The sequence below is a fragment of the Salvelinus sp. IW2-2015 genome, unplaced genomic scaffold (assembly GCF_002910315.2).
Source record: "Salvelinus sp. IW2-2015 unplaced genomic scaffold, ASM291031v2 Un_scaffold1114, whole genome shotgun sequence".
Lineage (NCBI taxonomy): Eukaryota > Metazoa > Chordata > Actinopteri > Salmoniformes > Salmonidae > Salvelinus > Salvelinus sp. IW2-2015.
The window spans coordinates 135,279-152,652 of record NW_019942733.1 but is presented as its reverse complement, the minus strand read 5'-3'; the positions used below and the strand labels follow the sequence as shown (position 1 = coordinate 152,652).

Here is a 17,374-nt window from a genome sequence, read left to right as displayed (position 1 = left end):
GGTCAATAACAAAAGTTTATCTCAATACTTTCTTATATACACTTTGTTGGCAATGACAGAGGTCAAACGTTTCTGTAAGTCTTCACAAGGTTTTCACACACTGTTGCTGGGTATTTTGGCCCATTCCTCCATGCAGATCTCCTCTAGAGCAGTGATGTTTTGGGGCTGTTGCTGGGCAACACAGACTTTCAACTGGGGTGTTGCTGGGCAACACGGACTTTCCACTCTCTCAAAGATTTTCTATGGGGTTGAGATCTGGAGACTGGCTAGGCCACTCCAGGACCTTGAAATGCTTCTACGAAGCCATCCTTCGTTGCCAGGGCGGTGTGTTTGGGATCATTGTCATGCTGAAAGACCCAGCCACGTTCATCTTCAATGCCCTTGCTGATGGAAGAGGTTTTCACTCAAAATCTCACGATACATGGCCCCATTCATTCTGTCCTTTACACGGATCAGTCGTCCTGGTCCCTTTGCAGAAAAACAGCCCCAAAGCATGATGTTTCCACCCCCATGCTTCACAGTAGGTATGGTGTTCTTTGGATGCAACTCAGCATTCTTTGTCTCCAAACACGACGGTTGAGTTTTTAACAAAAAGTATATTTTGGTTTCATCTGACCATATGACATTCTCCCAATCTTCTTCTGGATCATCCAAATGCTCTCTAGCAAACTTCAGACGGGCCTGGCATATACTGGCTTAAGCAGGGGGACACGTCTGGCACTGCAGGATTTAGTCCCTGGCGCGTAGTGTGTTACTGATTGGTAGGCTTTGTTACTTTGGTCCCAGCTCTCTGCAGTCATTCACTAAGTCCCCCCGTGTGGTTCTGGGATTTTTGCTCACCGTTCTTGTGATCATTTTGACCCCACGGGGTGAGATCTTGCGTGGAGCCCCAGATCGAGGGAGATTATCAGTGGTCTTGTATGTCTTCCATTCCTAATAATTGCTCCCACAGTTGATTTCTTCAAACCAAGTTGCTTAAAATACTTATTTTCCACCATAATTTGCAAATAATTCATTAAAAATCCTACAATGTGATTTTCTGGATTTTTTTCTTCTCATTTTGTCTGTCATAGTTGAAGTGTACCTATGATGAAAATTACAGGCCTCTCTCATCTTTTTATTTGGGAGAACTTGCACAATTGGTGGCTGACTAAATGCTTTTTTGCCCCACTGTAAATATATATRTTCTGTCGTTGCTACTCAAGAGAGTTGTCAAGACTTAACACTGTTGTAGCAGTGAGTGATGGAAATGTATCAGGTGCTGAATACACAGTATATGACAAATTATTCAAGATGTTACATTATACATGATCATACAACAATAATCAATGACATKTATTTATTAAGCCCTTTTTATATCAGCCGATGTCACAAAGGGCTGTACAGAAACCCAGCCTAAAACCCCAGACAGCAAGCAATGCAGATGAAAGGCCAGAACCTAGGAAGAAACCTAGAGAGGAACCAGGCTCTGAGGGGTGGCCAGTCCTCYTCTGGCTGTGCCGGGTGGAGATTATAACAGAACATGGCCAAGATGTTCAAATGTTCATAGATGACCTGCAGGGTCAGATAATAATAATCACAGTGGTTGTAGAGGTTGCAACAGGTCAGCACCTCAGGAGTAAATGTCAGTTGGCTTTTCATAGCCGATCATTCAGAGTTAGAGACAGCAGGTGCGGAAGAGAGAGKGTCCAAAACAGCAGGTCCGGGACAAGGTAGCACGTCCAGTGAACAGGTCAGGGTTTCATAGGGTTTCATAGCAGAACAGTTGAAWCTGGAGCAGCAGCATAACCAGGTGGACAGGGGACAGCAAGGAGTCATCAGGCCAGGTAGTCCTGAGGCATGGTCCTAGGGCTCAGGTCCTCCGAGAGAAGAGAAAGAGAGAAAAATAGAGAGAGAATTAGAGGGAGCATACTTGAATTCACATAGGACACCGGATGAGATAGGAGAAATACTCCAGATATAACAGACTGACCCTAGCCCCCAATAACTATTGCAGCATAAATACTGGAGGCTAAGCCAGGAGGGGTCGGGAGACACTGTGGCCCTGTCCGACGATACCCCCGGACAGGGCCAAACAGGCAGGATATAACCCTACCCACTTTGCCAAAACACAGCCCCCACACCACTAGAGGGATATCTTCAATCACCAACCTACTACCCTGAGACAAGGCCGACTATAGCCCATGAAGATCTCCCCCATGGCACGAACCTGAGGGGGGCACCAACCCGGACAGGAAGATCACGTCAGTGACTCAAGCCAATAATGCAATATTCTCACACTAGATCAAACAAACATTTTTATTAAGTGATTAAAAGAAAACAAAGTGTGTCATGTCAATAAATGTACATTATTAATACCAGATGTCAAGAACAATATAATAAACCAAGCCAAAATGACTGAGACTTCTCAAAACCAGAGCGGTTGACTTAAAATGGTTTCACGAGCAAAGCGAGACACATCTACATGGAAARATTAGCTTCTCAATGGGAGGTTTGTCTGACTGAAGTCTCTAAAAACTTCTGATTTCCCATGAGCTAGTGCTAGCCTAGCATCCTCTCCTCTGACATCATTGATACGGTGCTTGGCCTTGGAAAGGAGCTCAGATACTTTGTGTCGCAAACTAACTGCTACATCTCAATACCAACGTCTTCACGTGGGAGAACACTGATTTTCACAACAGTAACATGAATGCAACTGGTGCACTAAAAAATATAAAATTGGCGTTATACTGCATCTAGGGTATATCTTTATTAAAAACGGATGGCTTTGATTTCTGACGGTTCGAAAGAGGGTTTCATATTAGTTTACAGAGCCACAATGTACTRAACATAAATAAAATATAATAAAAGATCCCAGAAATGTTMCATACGCATATAAAGCTTATTTCTCAGAAATKTGTTTACATCCCTGTTAGTGAGCAAGATAATCCATCCACCTGACAGGTGTGGCATATCAAGAAGCTGATTAAACAGCATGATCATTACACAGGTGCTCCTTGTGCTGGGSACACTAAAAGGCCACTCTAAAATGTGCAGTTATATCACACAACACAATGCCACAGATGTCTAAAGTTTTGAGGGAGAGTGCAATTGGCATGCTGACTGCAGGAATGTCCACCAGAGCTGTTGTTAGAGCATTCATTATGGTRTTGAATGCTGAGCTATTGTCAATGAACAGCATTCTTACATAGGTATTCCTTTTGTCCAGATGGGATTGTGCAGTGTGCAGTGGGATGGCGATTGCATTGTCTGTGGACCTGTAGTCTCTCAATGCACTTCACGATGACAGAAGTGAGTGCTTCGAGGCCGTAGTCATTTAGTTCAGTTATTTTTGCCTTCTTGGCTACAGGAACAATGGTGGCCATCTTGAAGCATGTGGGGACAACAGACTGGGGGGAGTGATTGAATATGTCCGTAAACACACCGGCCAGATGGTCTGCGCATGCTTTGAGGACGCGGCTAGGGATGCCGTCTGGGCCAGCAGCCTTGCGAGGGTTAACATGTTTAAATGTTTTACTCAMGTCAGCCACGGAGAAGGAGAGGGGGGTGCAGTCCTTGTTAGCGGGCCGCAACGGTGGCACTGTATTATCCTTAAAGTGGACAAAGAAGGTGTTTAGTGACGTCGGTCCGTGACAAGGCTGGGTTTGTTTTTGTAGTCCGTGATTTCCTGTGGACCCTGCCACATAGGTCTCATGTCTGAGCTGTCCACCTTGTCCCTATACTGGCATTTTCGCTTGTTTGATGCCTTCAGAGGAAATAGCTACACTGTTTATATTCAGACATACAGTTGAAGTCGGAAGTTTATATACACCTTAGCAAAATAAATTTAAACTCAGTTTTTCACAATTCCTGACATTTAATCCTAGTAGAATTCCCTGTCTTAGGCCAGTTAGGATCACCACTTTATTTAAAAGAATGTGAAATGTCAGATAAATATAGAGAGAATGATTTATTTCAGCTTTTATTTCTTTCATCACATTCCCAGTGGGTCAGAAGTTTACATACACTCAATTAGTATTTGGTAGCATTGCCTTTAATTGTTTAACTTGGGTCAAACGTTTCGGGTAGCCTTCCACAAGCTTCCCACAATAAGTTGGGTGAATTTTGGCCCATTCCTCCTTGACAGAGCTGGTGTAACTGAGTCAGGTTTGTAGGCCTCCTTGCTCGCACACACTTTTTCAGTTCTGCCCACAATTTTCTATGGGATTGAGGTCAGGGATTTGTGATGGCCACTCCAATACCTTGACTTTGTTGTCCTTAAGCCATTTTGCCACAACTTTGGAAGTATGCTTGGGGTCATTGTCCATTCGGAAGACCCATTTGCGACTAAGCTTTAACTTCCTAACTGATGTCTTGAGATGTTGCTTCAATATATCCACATAATTTCCTACCTCATGATGCCATCTATTTTGTGAAGTGCACAGTCCCTCCTGCAGCAAAGACTCCCACAACATGATGCTGCCACCCCCGTGCTTCACGGTTGGGATGGTGTTCCTCGGCTTGCAAGCCTCCCCCTTTTTCCTCCAAACATAACGATGGTCATTATGGCCAAACAGTTCTAGTTTTGCTTCACCAGCCCAGAAGACATTTCTCCAAAAAGTACGATCGTTGTCCCCATGTGCAGTTGCAAACTGTAGTCTGGCTTTTTAATTGAGGTTTTGGAGCAGTGGCTTCTTCCTTGCTGAGCGGCCTTTCAGGTTATGTAGGACTCGTTTTACTGTGGATATAGATACTTTTGTACCTGTTTCCTCCAGCATCTTCACAAGGTCCTTTGCTGTTGTTCTGGGATTGATTTGCACTTTCGCACCAAAGTACGTTAATCTCTACGAAACAGAACTCGTCTCCTTCCTGAGCGGTATGACGGCTGCGTGGTCCCATGGTGTTTATACTTGCGTACTGTTGTTTGTACAGGTGAACGTGGTACCTTCAGGCATTTGGAAATTGCTCCCAAGGATGAGCTAGACTTGTGGAGATCTACAATTTTTTTCTGAGGTCTTGGCTGATTTCTTTTGATTTTCCCACGATGTCAAGCAAAGAGGCACTAAGGTTGAAGGTAGCCTTGAAATACATCCACAGGTACACCTCCAATTGACTACAATTATGTCAATTAGCCTATCAGAAGCTTTCTAAAGCCATGCCATAATTTTCTGGAATTTTCCAAGCTGTTAAGGCACAGTGAACTTAGTGTATGTAAACTTCTGACCACTGGAATTGTGATACAGTGAATTGTAAGTGAAATAATCTGTCTGTAAACAATTGTTGGAAAAATGGCTTGTGTCATGCACAAAGTAGATGTCCTAACCGACTTGCCAAAACTATAGTTTGTTAACAAGAAATGATTGGAGTGGTTGAAAAACAAGTTTTAATGACTCCAACCTAAATGTATGTAAACTTCCGACTTCAACTGTATTCCAAGACCTCTTTCCATGGTTAAACATGACACAACCCTAAGGACACAGGAAAGACAAGTTTGGGACAAGTCTCTGAATGTTCTTGAGTCCGCCAGCAAGAGCCCGGACTTGAACCCGATCAAACATCTCTGGAGAGACCTGAAAATAGTTGTGCAGCGACGCTCCCCATACAACCTGACAGGGTTGAGAGGATCTGCAGAGAGAATGGGAGAAACTCCCCAAATACAGGTGTGCACAGCTTGTAGCGTCATGCCCAAGAAGTCTCGAGGCTGTAATCGCTGCCAAGTGCTTCAACAAAGTACTGCGTAAAGGGTCTGAATACTTATGTAAATGTGGTATTTCCGTAAAAGTTCATGTCAATGTTTTTGCTTTGCATTATGTGTAGATTGATGAGGGGGAAAAAACGATTTAAACAATTTAATCCATTTTAGAATAAGGCTGTAACGTTACAAAATTTGGATAAAGTCATGTGGTCTGAATACTTTCCGAATGCACTGTATATGATTATTTAAGCTATATTACGCGTTCTATGTTAAGTGAATAAGTGAAATGCCTTTGGTGAAGACATGCGTTTTTTGGTTTGGTGCCTGTAGCATCCATCTTGATTAGAACCCCCAGTGTGGTTCTTGGCAGACAGTACTAGTATTGACCAGTGTCCAGCAGGAGTTTAAACCGACAGGAAAAAGTGTCAGGATTGAGATGGGCTAATCTGCCTGTGTATGCCATTCCAGAAAAATACACACACACACAACACACACACACACACACACACACACCACACCACACACACACACACACACCACACACACACACACACACACACACACACACACACACAAACACACACACACACACACACACACACACACACACACAGAGAGAGAGGCCAACCAAGCTCTTAATCCAATTAACAGGCCCCAGCCAAACAAACAGAGGGGACACCATTTGGGGCGGTCTCTTCCGGTGGGCCCCCTGGCAGCTCATCAAACCCAGTCGAGAGACTTGGCCTACATGTTCCTTACACAGTGACAACTGTCACCAACCACCGTAACCATCGTAACCACCCTCTGACAAGATACAACCTCCAAGGTCCTTCCCGTGTCAACATGTTACGTGACTTTTCAAGACCACACTTCATGTAGACAATGTGGGAAGTGGGAAGGTAGTATGTGATGGGTTGTGATTGGTGATAGGTCAAATCAGTTCAAATTCACATTCAATTGTTGAATTGAACAAATTCTGAATTGGGGGGGGAATTAATTGAAGCCAATGGACAATTTCCAAAAATATTTCCAATATGTAATTGACCCTGACCCCAACCTTGAAACCACTCTGTGATGTGCTTCATAACTTACAGAACTGTTATGGTGAAAGAGCCTTGGTGCCTGTGGCTCCCTAACTACACCGGCATCATACTGGCAGATAGACACCCTGTCCTGTCCTGTCCTGTCCTAGCCTCTCTGAGCGCAAGTCCTGTCCTGTCTGGGGCTCTCCGGCCCCCATCGCCCTTCCCCCATCTCCCACCAACACAAAGGACTTACTCATCTCTCCCCCTCCAGACAAAAAGGCCTGTTGTCAAATGCCAGCCTCTTTTATGTGATCGAACTCCAAATGTCTGTATTCCTACTTTACTGCCACCACAGCATATCTTAAATGCTTATACTGTCAAAGTTTGGTATTGGTCATGACAAGGCCTGAGAATGTACTGCTTTTCAGTGTCAGAGACACATCACAAAGAGGGGAGCGAAAGGAAATCTTTACACCAACACTTAAGAAATTCACCTGACAAATCACATAAAATCAATCAAATGTGTGTCTTACTGTGGGTCTTACTGTGGGTCTAACTGTGGGTCTAACTGTGGGTCTAACTGTGGGTCTAACTGTGGGTCTTACTGTGGGTCTCTGTGGGTCTAACTGTGGCCTGTGGGTCTAACTGTGGGTCTACTGTGGGTCTAACTGTGGGTCTGTGGGTCTAACTGGGTTAACTGGGGTCTAACTGGGGTCTTACTGTGGGTCTAACTGTGGGTCTTACTGTGGGTCTAACTGTGGGTCTAACTGTGGTCTAACTGTGGGTTAACTGTGGGTCTAACTGTGGGTCTAACTTATTATCACACACAGATAGTTTGGTCTGTATTGTAACAGGCCAGAGGTTAGGACAAGGTATTTATTAGTAGGTGATAAGTAGAAAGAAGGACAGAGCTCGGCTCAACGTCTGTGGGGGCCATCTTTCTTCAGGGGCCTTGTTTTGGTCCAGCCTTCTTAGCTGTGGGGCTCAGAGAGCAGGATTTTGCTCTCTCTTTGAGCCCCACAGACACAGCCCCGGCCCAGGGAGAAAATAAACTGGTGAGAACTAGGCACTTTTGTTGGCTTAGGGCTGATGGGTAATCCCCCGGTCTCTTCCCTGAAGCCTGGTTCCCCTCGTTCCCATTGACTGGGTCCCCTGACTGTCGCCTTGTTATCTTCCCCGCACAGAGGCGAGTCCGGCTACCCGTTGGGAAGCACAGCCGATGAATTATTATAATGTTAAGCCAAATGGAAAGGTGTTAGTAAGTGTATGTGTTTTCATTTTGTCTCGTAGGTCACAGTGTAACCTTTGACACGATTCATCATCAAACACACTAGTCAGACATTTTCACTTATCCTTTGAGACAACACCCGCCAACCCCCCCCCCCCCCCACCTGATCCAAAATGGCAGCTAGTTACTGTGGTGACACAGCAAAAACAATCCACGGCTTGTTTCCATTGGCTACTGGCAGCCAGGTCTGGCTAGCTCACATCAAATCCGCCAGCCAGTCACTGTGACCAGGCAGCTTAGCCGAGACATGCCATTACACACAGATTGGGCTCCTACTGGGCGGAATAGGATTTAGTTGGTAACGAACGGTTAAGAGACACAGTGGGAACAACTTTGCCCTCAGCGTCTAGTCATGAAGAGCACTTTGTATTCTAGCCATCACGGTATCTAGCCACGTCCAAAACATTTCTGAAATGTGGCMCTCGGGTCAGTTCAACAAATGCCTGCACGCTCTGCTATTCTATACCAATGACCTTCTGACATAGATAGTAGCGGCTTGAAATAATTATACATTTGAAATAAGTGATATCTGGTGTATCCTCTGAACTGAGTGCTCTAGTAATTGGCTATTAGTTCAGTTGAGGCACAGAGGCAGCTAGTCCACAACCGTTCAGATCTGTCTCCACGCAGGACTGGAATGTTTGGGAGTCCACATGGATCTAGATTAGGCAGCGTTTCAATCACTAACCCAGCCCGGTCACAGAGTTTGTTCGCCCCGTCGCCCCACGATAACACTAAGCTCCTTTGAGGGAGGTCACTGACACACACACGTACACACGAACACATACCTTTCGCGTTCCACTCTTGCCCCCTATAAACAAAGAGCAGGAAAGGCCCATTGGATTAGACTGGGACAGAGACCAAAGAAAATCTCTGATGACCAAGCTTCCTAGATGAGAATAAAGATGCTTCCTGACAAAAGGATTCTACAGATTGAAGCCTCAGAGAGAGAAATCTGCAGCTGGAACAGGAATGATAACCTGATAACCTTTTCCCCTGTTCCATCCATCCATCTATCTTGTCTTTCAAGGACAAGGAAACAAACAAACATTCCCATACTGACTMAGGCACTTAGCCAAAGATGTTTGAGGGTCTTGTCTAGCTACCAGAGGCCCATGCAGATGAATAATTCTAGACTGTAATTGAAGGATCAGACGTAACTGAGGGAAGTCTACCAGCTGAGGGGGATTGACATTTAGATCCACTGGAACGACTCGATGTGGCTTTGCCGACGATACCTGCTAACGATTGAGCAGGCACGTCGCTCGCATTCACTCGCTGTTGAACAAGTCATGAATCGGCGACTTGCCAGCAGGTAGATTTACAGCCTCACACAGCTGCTGACAACCTTAAGGGATGGTTTAACAGAGCGGAGGGGGGGCGTCACGCTGATGTGAACATCCTGTCTCAGGTGTCTAGTTTCCACTTATTCCCAGGGGAAACGCAGCGTTGACAAGCCAATAGGAGAAGCCGATAACGGATATGTCAGGTTCTGTTTGTGTGGGGCAGGCTAGACTGTTATTGGTGTCACTGAGACGGTCATAGAGAGTTGGGAAAGAGAGAATGAGAAAGGCCATCCAGGCAATAAATTGCATCTCCATTGCAGTMGTGGTCTAGTAGTGGTCTGTGACCAGTRGAGGATGCTGAGGGGAGGACGGCTCATARTAATGGMTGGAATGGAGCATATGGAATGGAATCAAACACATCAAACACGTCATTTCCATGTGGTTGATATCATTCCATTGACTCTATTCCAGCCATTTTTATGAATCGTCCTCCCCTTAGCAGCCTCCACTGCCTGTGACTGTATAAAGGCCATAGTGGAGTTTTGAGGAGACAGTGAGTGAGAGTGGAGGTACAGTGGTTCCTCCTTTAAAAGTTGCGTCATACTGCAGCACATCTTGTGGGCTSCTGCAGCATTCTATGGCACGTTATTTAATTGTCAGCCATTTTTTACGTTAATGCAAGTTAGTRCTAGTTGGACCACTAGAGGGCAACTTTGAGAAGCAATTGATAGTCTCCCGTATTGGCATTACTAGAGAATTTAAAACCTTTTTTGTAATAACATAGTACATCRGATTGATTTTAAGAAATTTGGCTTAATTAATTAGATTAATATTATGGTGTTTCTATTCCGAGAAAAAGGAAAAAGGAAACCCTCTGGGTTTCTGTTAGTCTGGAATGGAAAATATTGCGCTGTACAACGTGATKGTCGGGAGTAGGCTACAGCATAAGAGGATTGGAGGATTTTAAATTAATACCTAAGGGGCATAACATTTCCACACCCTAATTGTAGTGTAACCRATACTCATTTTGCCTATGGTAGGCCTACAGTATATCTAAACATATGTTTTTCAATGACGTGACTCTCTGCCAATAATTACATTTAGAGGATTGGAGGATTATAAATTAATATCTAAGGGGCTTTTATATAATTCTAAGTAAAGTAATAATAATAATAATAATCGCTTTGTTTAAAAAGTACCGATATTTTGGAGATTTCGTTTTCATTTAACCTAGAGTGAGCTAGAAAAGGCAGTTCTTGAACATGGGGTGAGACATTCTCACTAATTTGTAAATAAAGCCAGTTTGTTATTTAGAATGATTTATTTCTGGAGAAACCTAACTTGATTACAGTGGGGTTCAGGGGAGAGTTTACTGATTACTGAGATACAGACTACATACTTACCAGAGACAGAAGAGGARGCAAGACATCCCACTCCCTAATTTTTTCTGTTTCAATGGAAATCAATTAACTACAGTAAGCAGACCTTCTATCGCAYTGGTGTCTATTGGAGAGCCACCCCCTTAAGCAGACAATGGTAAACGGCCTGAGTAAACTATCTTCATTTATCCACCATCTTTGCTCTAACCGTGTGAGGGGTCATAAGGGGTCAAATTCCGAAAGGTTATAGCCTAGATGCTCTAAGACTGTAATTCAATCAAACTGGCAATTAACATTTTGACCACTCCACATGAACGATGGTTGCAGAGAGTTTGTGGTGCCCTTAACCCCAGAGTGGTTAAATGTTTCAGGACACCGTTATTACGGTTATTACCTGCTGTTCTCTTTGTGCCTTGTCTGTCAAAGACTTCTTTGTGCTCTTATAAATGAAGCCTTGTATGTATGTAAGGTGCACAGCTTGAGATTTCAGTCATGCACAACAAAATGGAGATTCAGGCATATTATGGGTGGGAGAATAACTGTGTGTGTGTGTTCTTTGTACTCACGTTTCATCATTGATTCAGTTAAATATTAAAATGTGTCTGTCTGTGTGTGTGTGGCAACAGATTTTCCAGGTGGCGTACGTCATCATCAAGGCAGCCAACTCTCCTCGTCCTGGTAACTGGGTGCTGGAGCGATCAATGGACGGTGTGGATTACACACCCTGGCAGTACTACGCCATCAGCGACACAGAATGTCTGACCCGTTACAACATCACCCCCCGCCTCGGACCCCCCACCTACAAACGAGACGACGAGGTTATCTGTACCTCTTACTACTCGCGGCTCGTACCCCTGGAGCACGGAGAGGTAGCTATCGATTTATTTGACCTTCACCACAGTGGTCTGAAACTCCCTGTCCGCCCGCCGTATCAGGCTCATGAGCTGCACTTTGGTGGCCCACGGGTCAGGCGTTTGAAACCACTGTTTTACTAGGTCCAAATTTTATTTACAAGACATGGGGCCTGTTCAGGATGAGCAACATTACAGAACTTTCATTGAATTGGGTAGAGAATTGGGTGTGCGCTCTATGTGGCATTCTCTGGTACCTGTAGTCCAGTCAGGGGATGACTCAACTGTCCTCCAGACAATGAAAGCCTACTGGGCTAGTGTCACTCTAACCGAGGCAGAGACGTAATGAACGTCTGTGGTTAGGATACTCTGTAGTTACCCACAGCCCCTGACGGTGCATCTAAGTAGTATAACAAGGAAGGGAGACAAGGAGATGAAGCCACGTCAGAGTGTTGAGATGCACCCCAAAGCTCACAGTGAGATCATCAATCTTCTCTTACATTGTTTAGCCTTGTGTTATGTCATCTCTGCCAGCTGCCTGTTGTCAGACTGACAAGTCAGTCTGTGCGTTATATCAGGGAAAAAATGGCAGTAATACCCTCGACATCTGTTGTTCATTTTTGTCACTAGTCTTTGAGTGAAAACGTGTAAATGATCAACTGCATGCTCATGACTTTGATGTATTATTAAGCTATATTTGATCATGATGGTCCTTTGACATCATTGTCCATCTTTGTCTATCCCCTATTCAGATCCACACGTCTTTGATCAACGGGCGGCCCAGTGCTGACCAACTGACCCCAGAGTTGCTGGRCTTCACCTCAGCCCGCTACATCCGCCTGCGTCTGCAGAGAATCCGCACGCTCAACGCCGACCTCATGACCCTGAGCTACCACGACCCCAAGGAGGTGGACCCCATTGTCACCAGACGGGTATGACTAATAGACTTTCATGTTAAAGCACTGCCACTAGCACTCACTGACTGTTCTGTTTTCTGTTTAACTTCTTGACGCACGGAACCCTTTAGCAAGATCATTTTCATCAACAACCGCTTAATTGCAGAGCGCCAAATTTGGGAAAAAAAATGTACTTTTTTTTAATATTCATGAAATTACAAGTGCAATATAGCAAAACACAGCTTAGCTTGTTGTTAATCCACCTGTCGTGTCAGATTTTGAAATGATGCTTTACAGCGAAAGCAATCCGAGTTTATTGATCACTAGACAAAACATTAAGAACACCTAGCAGCCATGTAGATTGGTCACGAAAGCCAGAAAAGCAATCAAATGAATCGCTTACCTTTGATGATCTTCGGATGTTTGCACTCACGAGACTCCCAGTTACACAATAAATGTTCCTTTTGTTCGATAAAGATGTTTTTTAAATCAATAAACCTCCATTGTTTTGGCGTTGTTATGTTCAGTGCCACAGCCGTTAGGCAAGTCATCAAGGCTTGACTGAAAAGTGCATATAGTATCCGTAAAGGTTTCTAGAAACATGTCAAACGTTTTTTAATAATCAAACCTCAGGTGTTTTTAACATCAATAATCGATAATATTTCAACCGGACTGTAAACTATTCAATACTGGAGAGAAAGAAAATGTTGAGCTCAACCAGTGTCCGCGGCAGCCGGTACTCAAGTGTGGGAATAAGGGGACATTCGCGTCTGCTATCCTACTGGCCGCGCAGCGTTTTGTAGTAAATCTGCCGCTATATCATATTGTCGAACATAAAAGGTCGTCCTGAAACTATGTCTAAGGATGACTCAACGAAGCTGCCTGACTCGAAGCCAGCGGAAAAGGAATACTGGTTGACTATCCCTGTTAAAATGGCGAAAGGCAGGCAAGGACAGTGATTTTTCAAAATAGAAGTCACTTCCGGTTTGGATTTCCTCAGTTTTCGCGCTGCAAAAATCAGTTGTTATACTCACAGACAATAATTTTGACAGTTTTGGAAACTTTAGAGCACATATGGTCAGAGTCAAGGGCCCGCGGGCCACATCCGGCCCCGGAGAAGTTTTTTACGGCCCCTGGATGATCTTGATTATTTATTGAACCGGGGCCGCAGACCGCAGCAACCGGCAGCCGCCAGATCTTATTACACGCACAATACTACATTTCCACAATGACAAGGTGACGCACCGAGCAGTAGGCTGCCTTCATTTCAAATATTATTGGCACAGCAGTCGTCAGCATCACAGTAAAATTAACTTTCAGATACCCATCAAAAATGGCAAACGGAAGGTGGACACTGAGAACCGGGGGTTCAAACAAGGTGGGAGTCGGAGTATATGTTCACGGAGGTAGCGGGGAACCGTGTGTGTCTTCTGTGTGGAGAAAGGTTGGCGGTGACTGAAGAGTATAATCTGAGACGACATTATGAAACGAAACACGCGGACAAAACAAGAATATGGACATGGAAACAAATGCTACAAAAGGCACAGAGGAATTAAAACGGAGGCCTCAAATTCTCGACAGGCTCTGTTCAAAAAGCCAAATCAGCAAGGCCAGGCTGCTGTCAAGGCCAGTTTTATTTTGGCAGAAGAGATCGCTAAATCAGCCCGGCCATTACGGAGGGGGTATTCATCAAAAACTGCATGATTAAAGTTGTGACGAAGTTTGCCCAGAAAAAAGGCAACTCTTTTTAAATGTGAGTCTGAGCAGAACAGAAGCACAAACACCATTGCCGAGAAAGTAGACCAGTTGTCCATCAATCTAAAAGAGCAGCTTGTGAAAAAGGGAAAAGATTTTCATGCAATTCCTTGGCTGTGGATGAGAGCACCGACATTTCTTGACATTGCCAAGTTCGTCAATTTTCAATCCGCGGGAGTGGACTCCAGGCCTAAGCGTGACAGAGGAGTTTTTGGCTTTATCGCTATGCATGGCACAATACGGCGGCTCATGATTTGTGCTGAAGAGGTGTCAAGAATGTGTAAATGGATGGAGCTGCCTTGGGAAAAAACTCGTGTGTTTGACAACCGACGGAGCACCTGCGATGTGTGGACACAGGAGCGGACTGGTGGCGAAGATACGGGAAAAGATGCAAGAGGAAAACGCGACAGGTGAGCTGACAGCTTATCATTGTATCATACACCAGGAAGGCGTTGTGCGGTAAGCCTTGAAAATAGGAGCATGTAATGAGCATTCATCACGCGCACAGTTAAACTTTATCAGAGCCAAAGGTTTGAATCACCGCCAGTTCAAGGCATTTGCTGACGGAGTTTAGAAACGGAGCATGGTGGATTTGCCTTATCACCACAGAGGTGCGATGGCTAAGCCAGGGAAAGGTGCTTCAAAGATGTTTCGAGCTGTCGTGAGGAGATTTGTCTGTTCTTGGACAGCAAAGGGAAAGACACAACACAACTCCGAGACGAAATGTTTTCTGTGTGAAATGGGCTTCTGTGTGTGACATTACGAGGTCATCTGAATGCAATGAAACTTGCAGCTGCAGGGTCGGGATCATGTCATCTGTGATATGTACAGTACAGTGAAGGCATTTACAAACCAAACTGACTCTGGGAGACGCAGATGCGGAAAAGAAAATTTGAGCCACTTTCCAGCTGCCAGACCATGAAAGAGAAGCTCTCTACCAGGGCGTTCCCGAGCGCACAGTTGGCTGATAAAATAGGTATGCTTGCCGCTGACTTTCGACGCCGATTTGCTGACCTTTGAAGCACAAAAAAAAGCAGGTTGGAACTGTACGGGAAACCATTTGCTGTTGACGTGAAAGCTCACCACCAAACCTCCAAATGGAGTGATTGACCTCCAATGCAATATGCACTGAGGGCAAAATATGCGGCAGGGGGCTGCGGGAGTTCGCCCGTTTCCCCTCCCGCGACACCATGCCCCAGCTGCGCATCCAGGCTGCTCAAACGTTGTCTATGTTTTGCAGCACATACCTGTGTGAACAACTGTTTTCTTTGATGAACCTGAACAAAACATCACACAGAAGTCACTTACTTGCTGACAACCTTCCACTCAATTCTGAGGATTTCCTCAGCTCAGAGCCTTACCCCGAACATTGATGAACTTGTGGAAAAGATGGGACACCACCAAGTATCACCCGCAAACCTCAAACAAGTGAACATTACTGTGCAATCACATATTTAGAGTTTTACTCAGTTCAAGTTTAAAAGTTAAAGTTTAATATTTGTTTTCACTGCATGTAACTTCTGCCTTAAACAAAGTGTTGTTTTTGATTAATAGATATTTTTGCACTTTATTTTATTGTATTTCAATCCAGATTATAGTTTAAAATATTTCAGTTGAGTGGATGATAGAAAATTGCTATTATTGTTTTTCTTTGAAGTAAATTTAGCCCACTTTTGCTAAAATAGAAAATATAGGCTACTGATGGTGCCTTGAATACCGGTGTTATGCTGATGAATGAGGACCCAAAAGCGACGTTAATAGTAACAGAGTCTTTATTCCAGTATTAAACAAATAATGATTCTCCTGGATATAATCAATGGTAATCCAAAACAGGAAACTGAAATCCTCTCGTCAATAGAGAGAACGACTGGAGACGCGACCCACAGACTGCAGGTCGCTTCGGGAAGGCACGTGCCGTAGCTGACATAGACACCTGCTCACACGCAGCATCTGAAGAAGGCAAAGAACACGACAGGGCGGAACAAGGACACAGAACAGCAAACATCAAACAAGAATCCGACAAGGACAGAAGGCGGAAAACAGAGGGAGAAATAGGGACTCTAATCAGAGGCAAAATAGGGGACAGTGTGAAAGAGTAAATGAGGTCGTTAGGAGAATGAAACAGCTGGAGACAGGAACGGAACGATAGAGAGAGAGCGGGGAGAGGGAGAGAGGGAGGAGAAGAGAGAGAGAGAGAAAGAGGAAAGAACCTAATAAGACCAGCAGAGGGAAGCACAGGGACAAGAATGATCAAGAAAAAATTGACAGTTACCCCCCCACTCACCGCGCGCCTTCCTAGCCGACTCGATGAGGAACCCTGGCGGGAGACGAAGGGAAATCATCAATCAACGAACGGCATCCAGCACGTTCCGAGATGAGAACCCTACTCCTCTCCTCTCAGGGACCGCTAACCCTCCATCCACTAAGTACTGCAAGTGACCACGTCCCCGAGACGCTGATGTCCAGTTGATCTTTCCGCTACCTTGTAACATAGGACAGCGCCCTCGACCAAGGCCGAACGCGAGCGGGGGGGGGAAGACGATACGGGGGCGCGAAGAAAAGGCTTTGACACAGGAGACATGGTAGAGAACTCCGCATGGTGGACGCGAGCCGCACAAGAGTCATATGCGCGAAGAAGGCAGTCGCACAAGCCCGGACAGGATTGACGACTCAAGAGAGGAGGCACGGGAACGGACCAATTGACCGCGGAGTCAACTTGCAGAGAAGCTGCCGTAAGGAAGTTACGAGGGGAAAAGCCACACTCCTGACCGCGACATACCTAGGACTCTTAATCCTACGTTTATTGGCGGCGGCTCAACAGTCTGCCCCTGTAAACGGCAAGGGCAAGACCTGACCCTCCTTCCAGGTAGCGCTACAACACACGTTAGGACAAAAAGCTGATGCGGTGCGGGAACGCTTGACTCGACGAAAACAGAGGAGGCTGGTAGCCAAGACTACTCTGAAACGGGACAGCCGCACAGGTGATAGCAGACGAAGGAAGCGAGTTGTAGATGCGCTACTCAGGCTCCAGGGGAGCTGTTCTGCCCAAGCCCACGCAGCGGTTTCGAAGACGAAAGGCTCGTAATATGCGACAATCGACTGATTCGGCCCTTTTCTGCTTGGACCGTTAGACTGGGATGACACCCGGAAGAGGACGACGGAAGCACCTCAAACGACAGTACTCCCCAAAACTGTGGACGTGAGTTGAATCTCTCTCCTT

The 17,374-nt window shown here is 45.2% G+C and overlaps 1 protein-coding gene across 1 annotated transcript in view; it reads left to right on the top strand.

The window, feature by feature from the left end:
* LOC112069775 (laminin subunit alpha-1-like) overlaps positions 1-17,374 on the top strand; it is a 144,929-nt gene that overhangs the window by 28,814 nt on the left and 98,741 nt on the right. Inside the window, 2 exon segments of the mRNA XM_070438690.1 lie at positions 11,279-11,521; positions 12,256-12,435. Of these exon segments, the coding sequence (XP_070294791.1) occupies positions 11,279-11,521; positions 12,256-12,435 (423 nt within the window).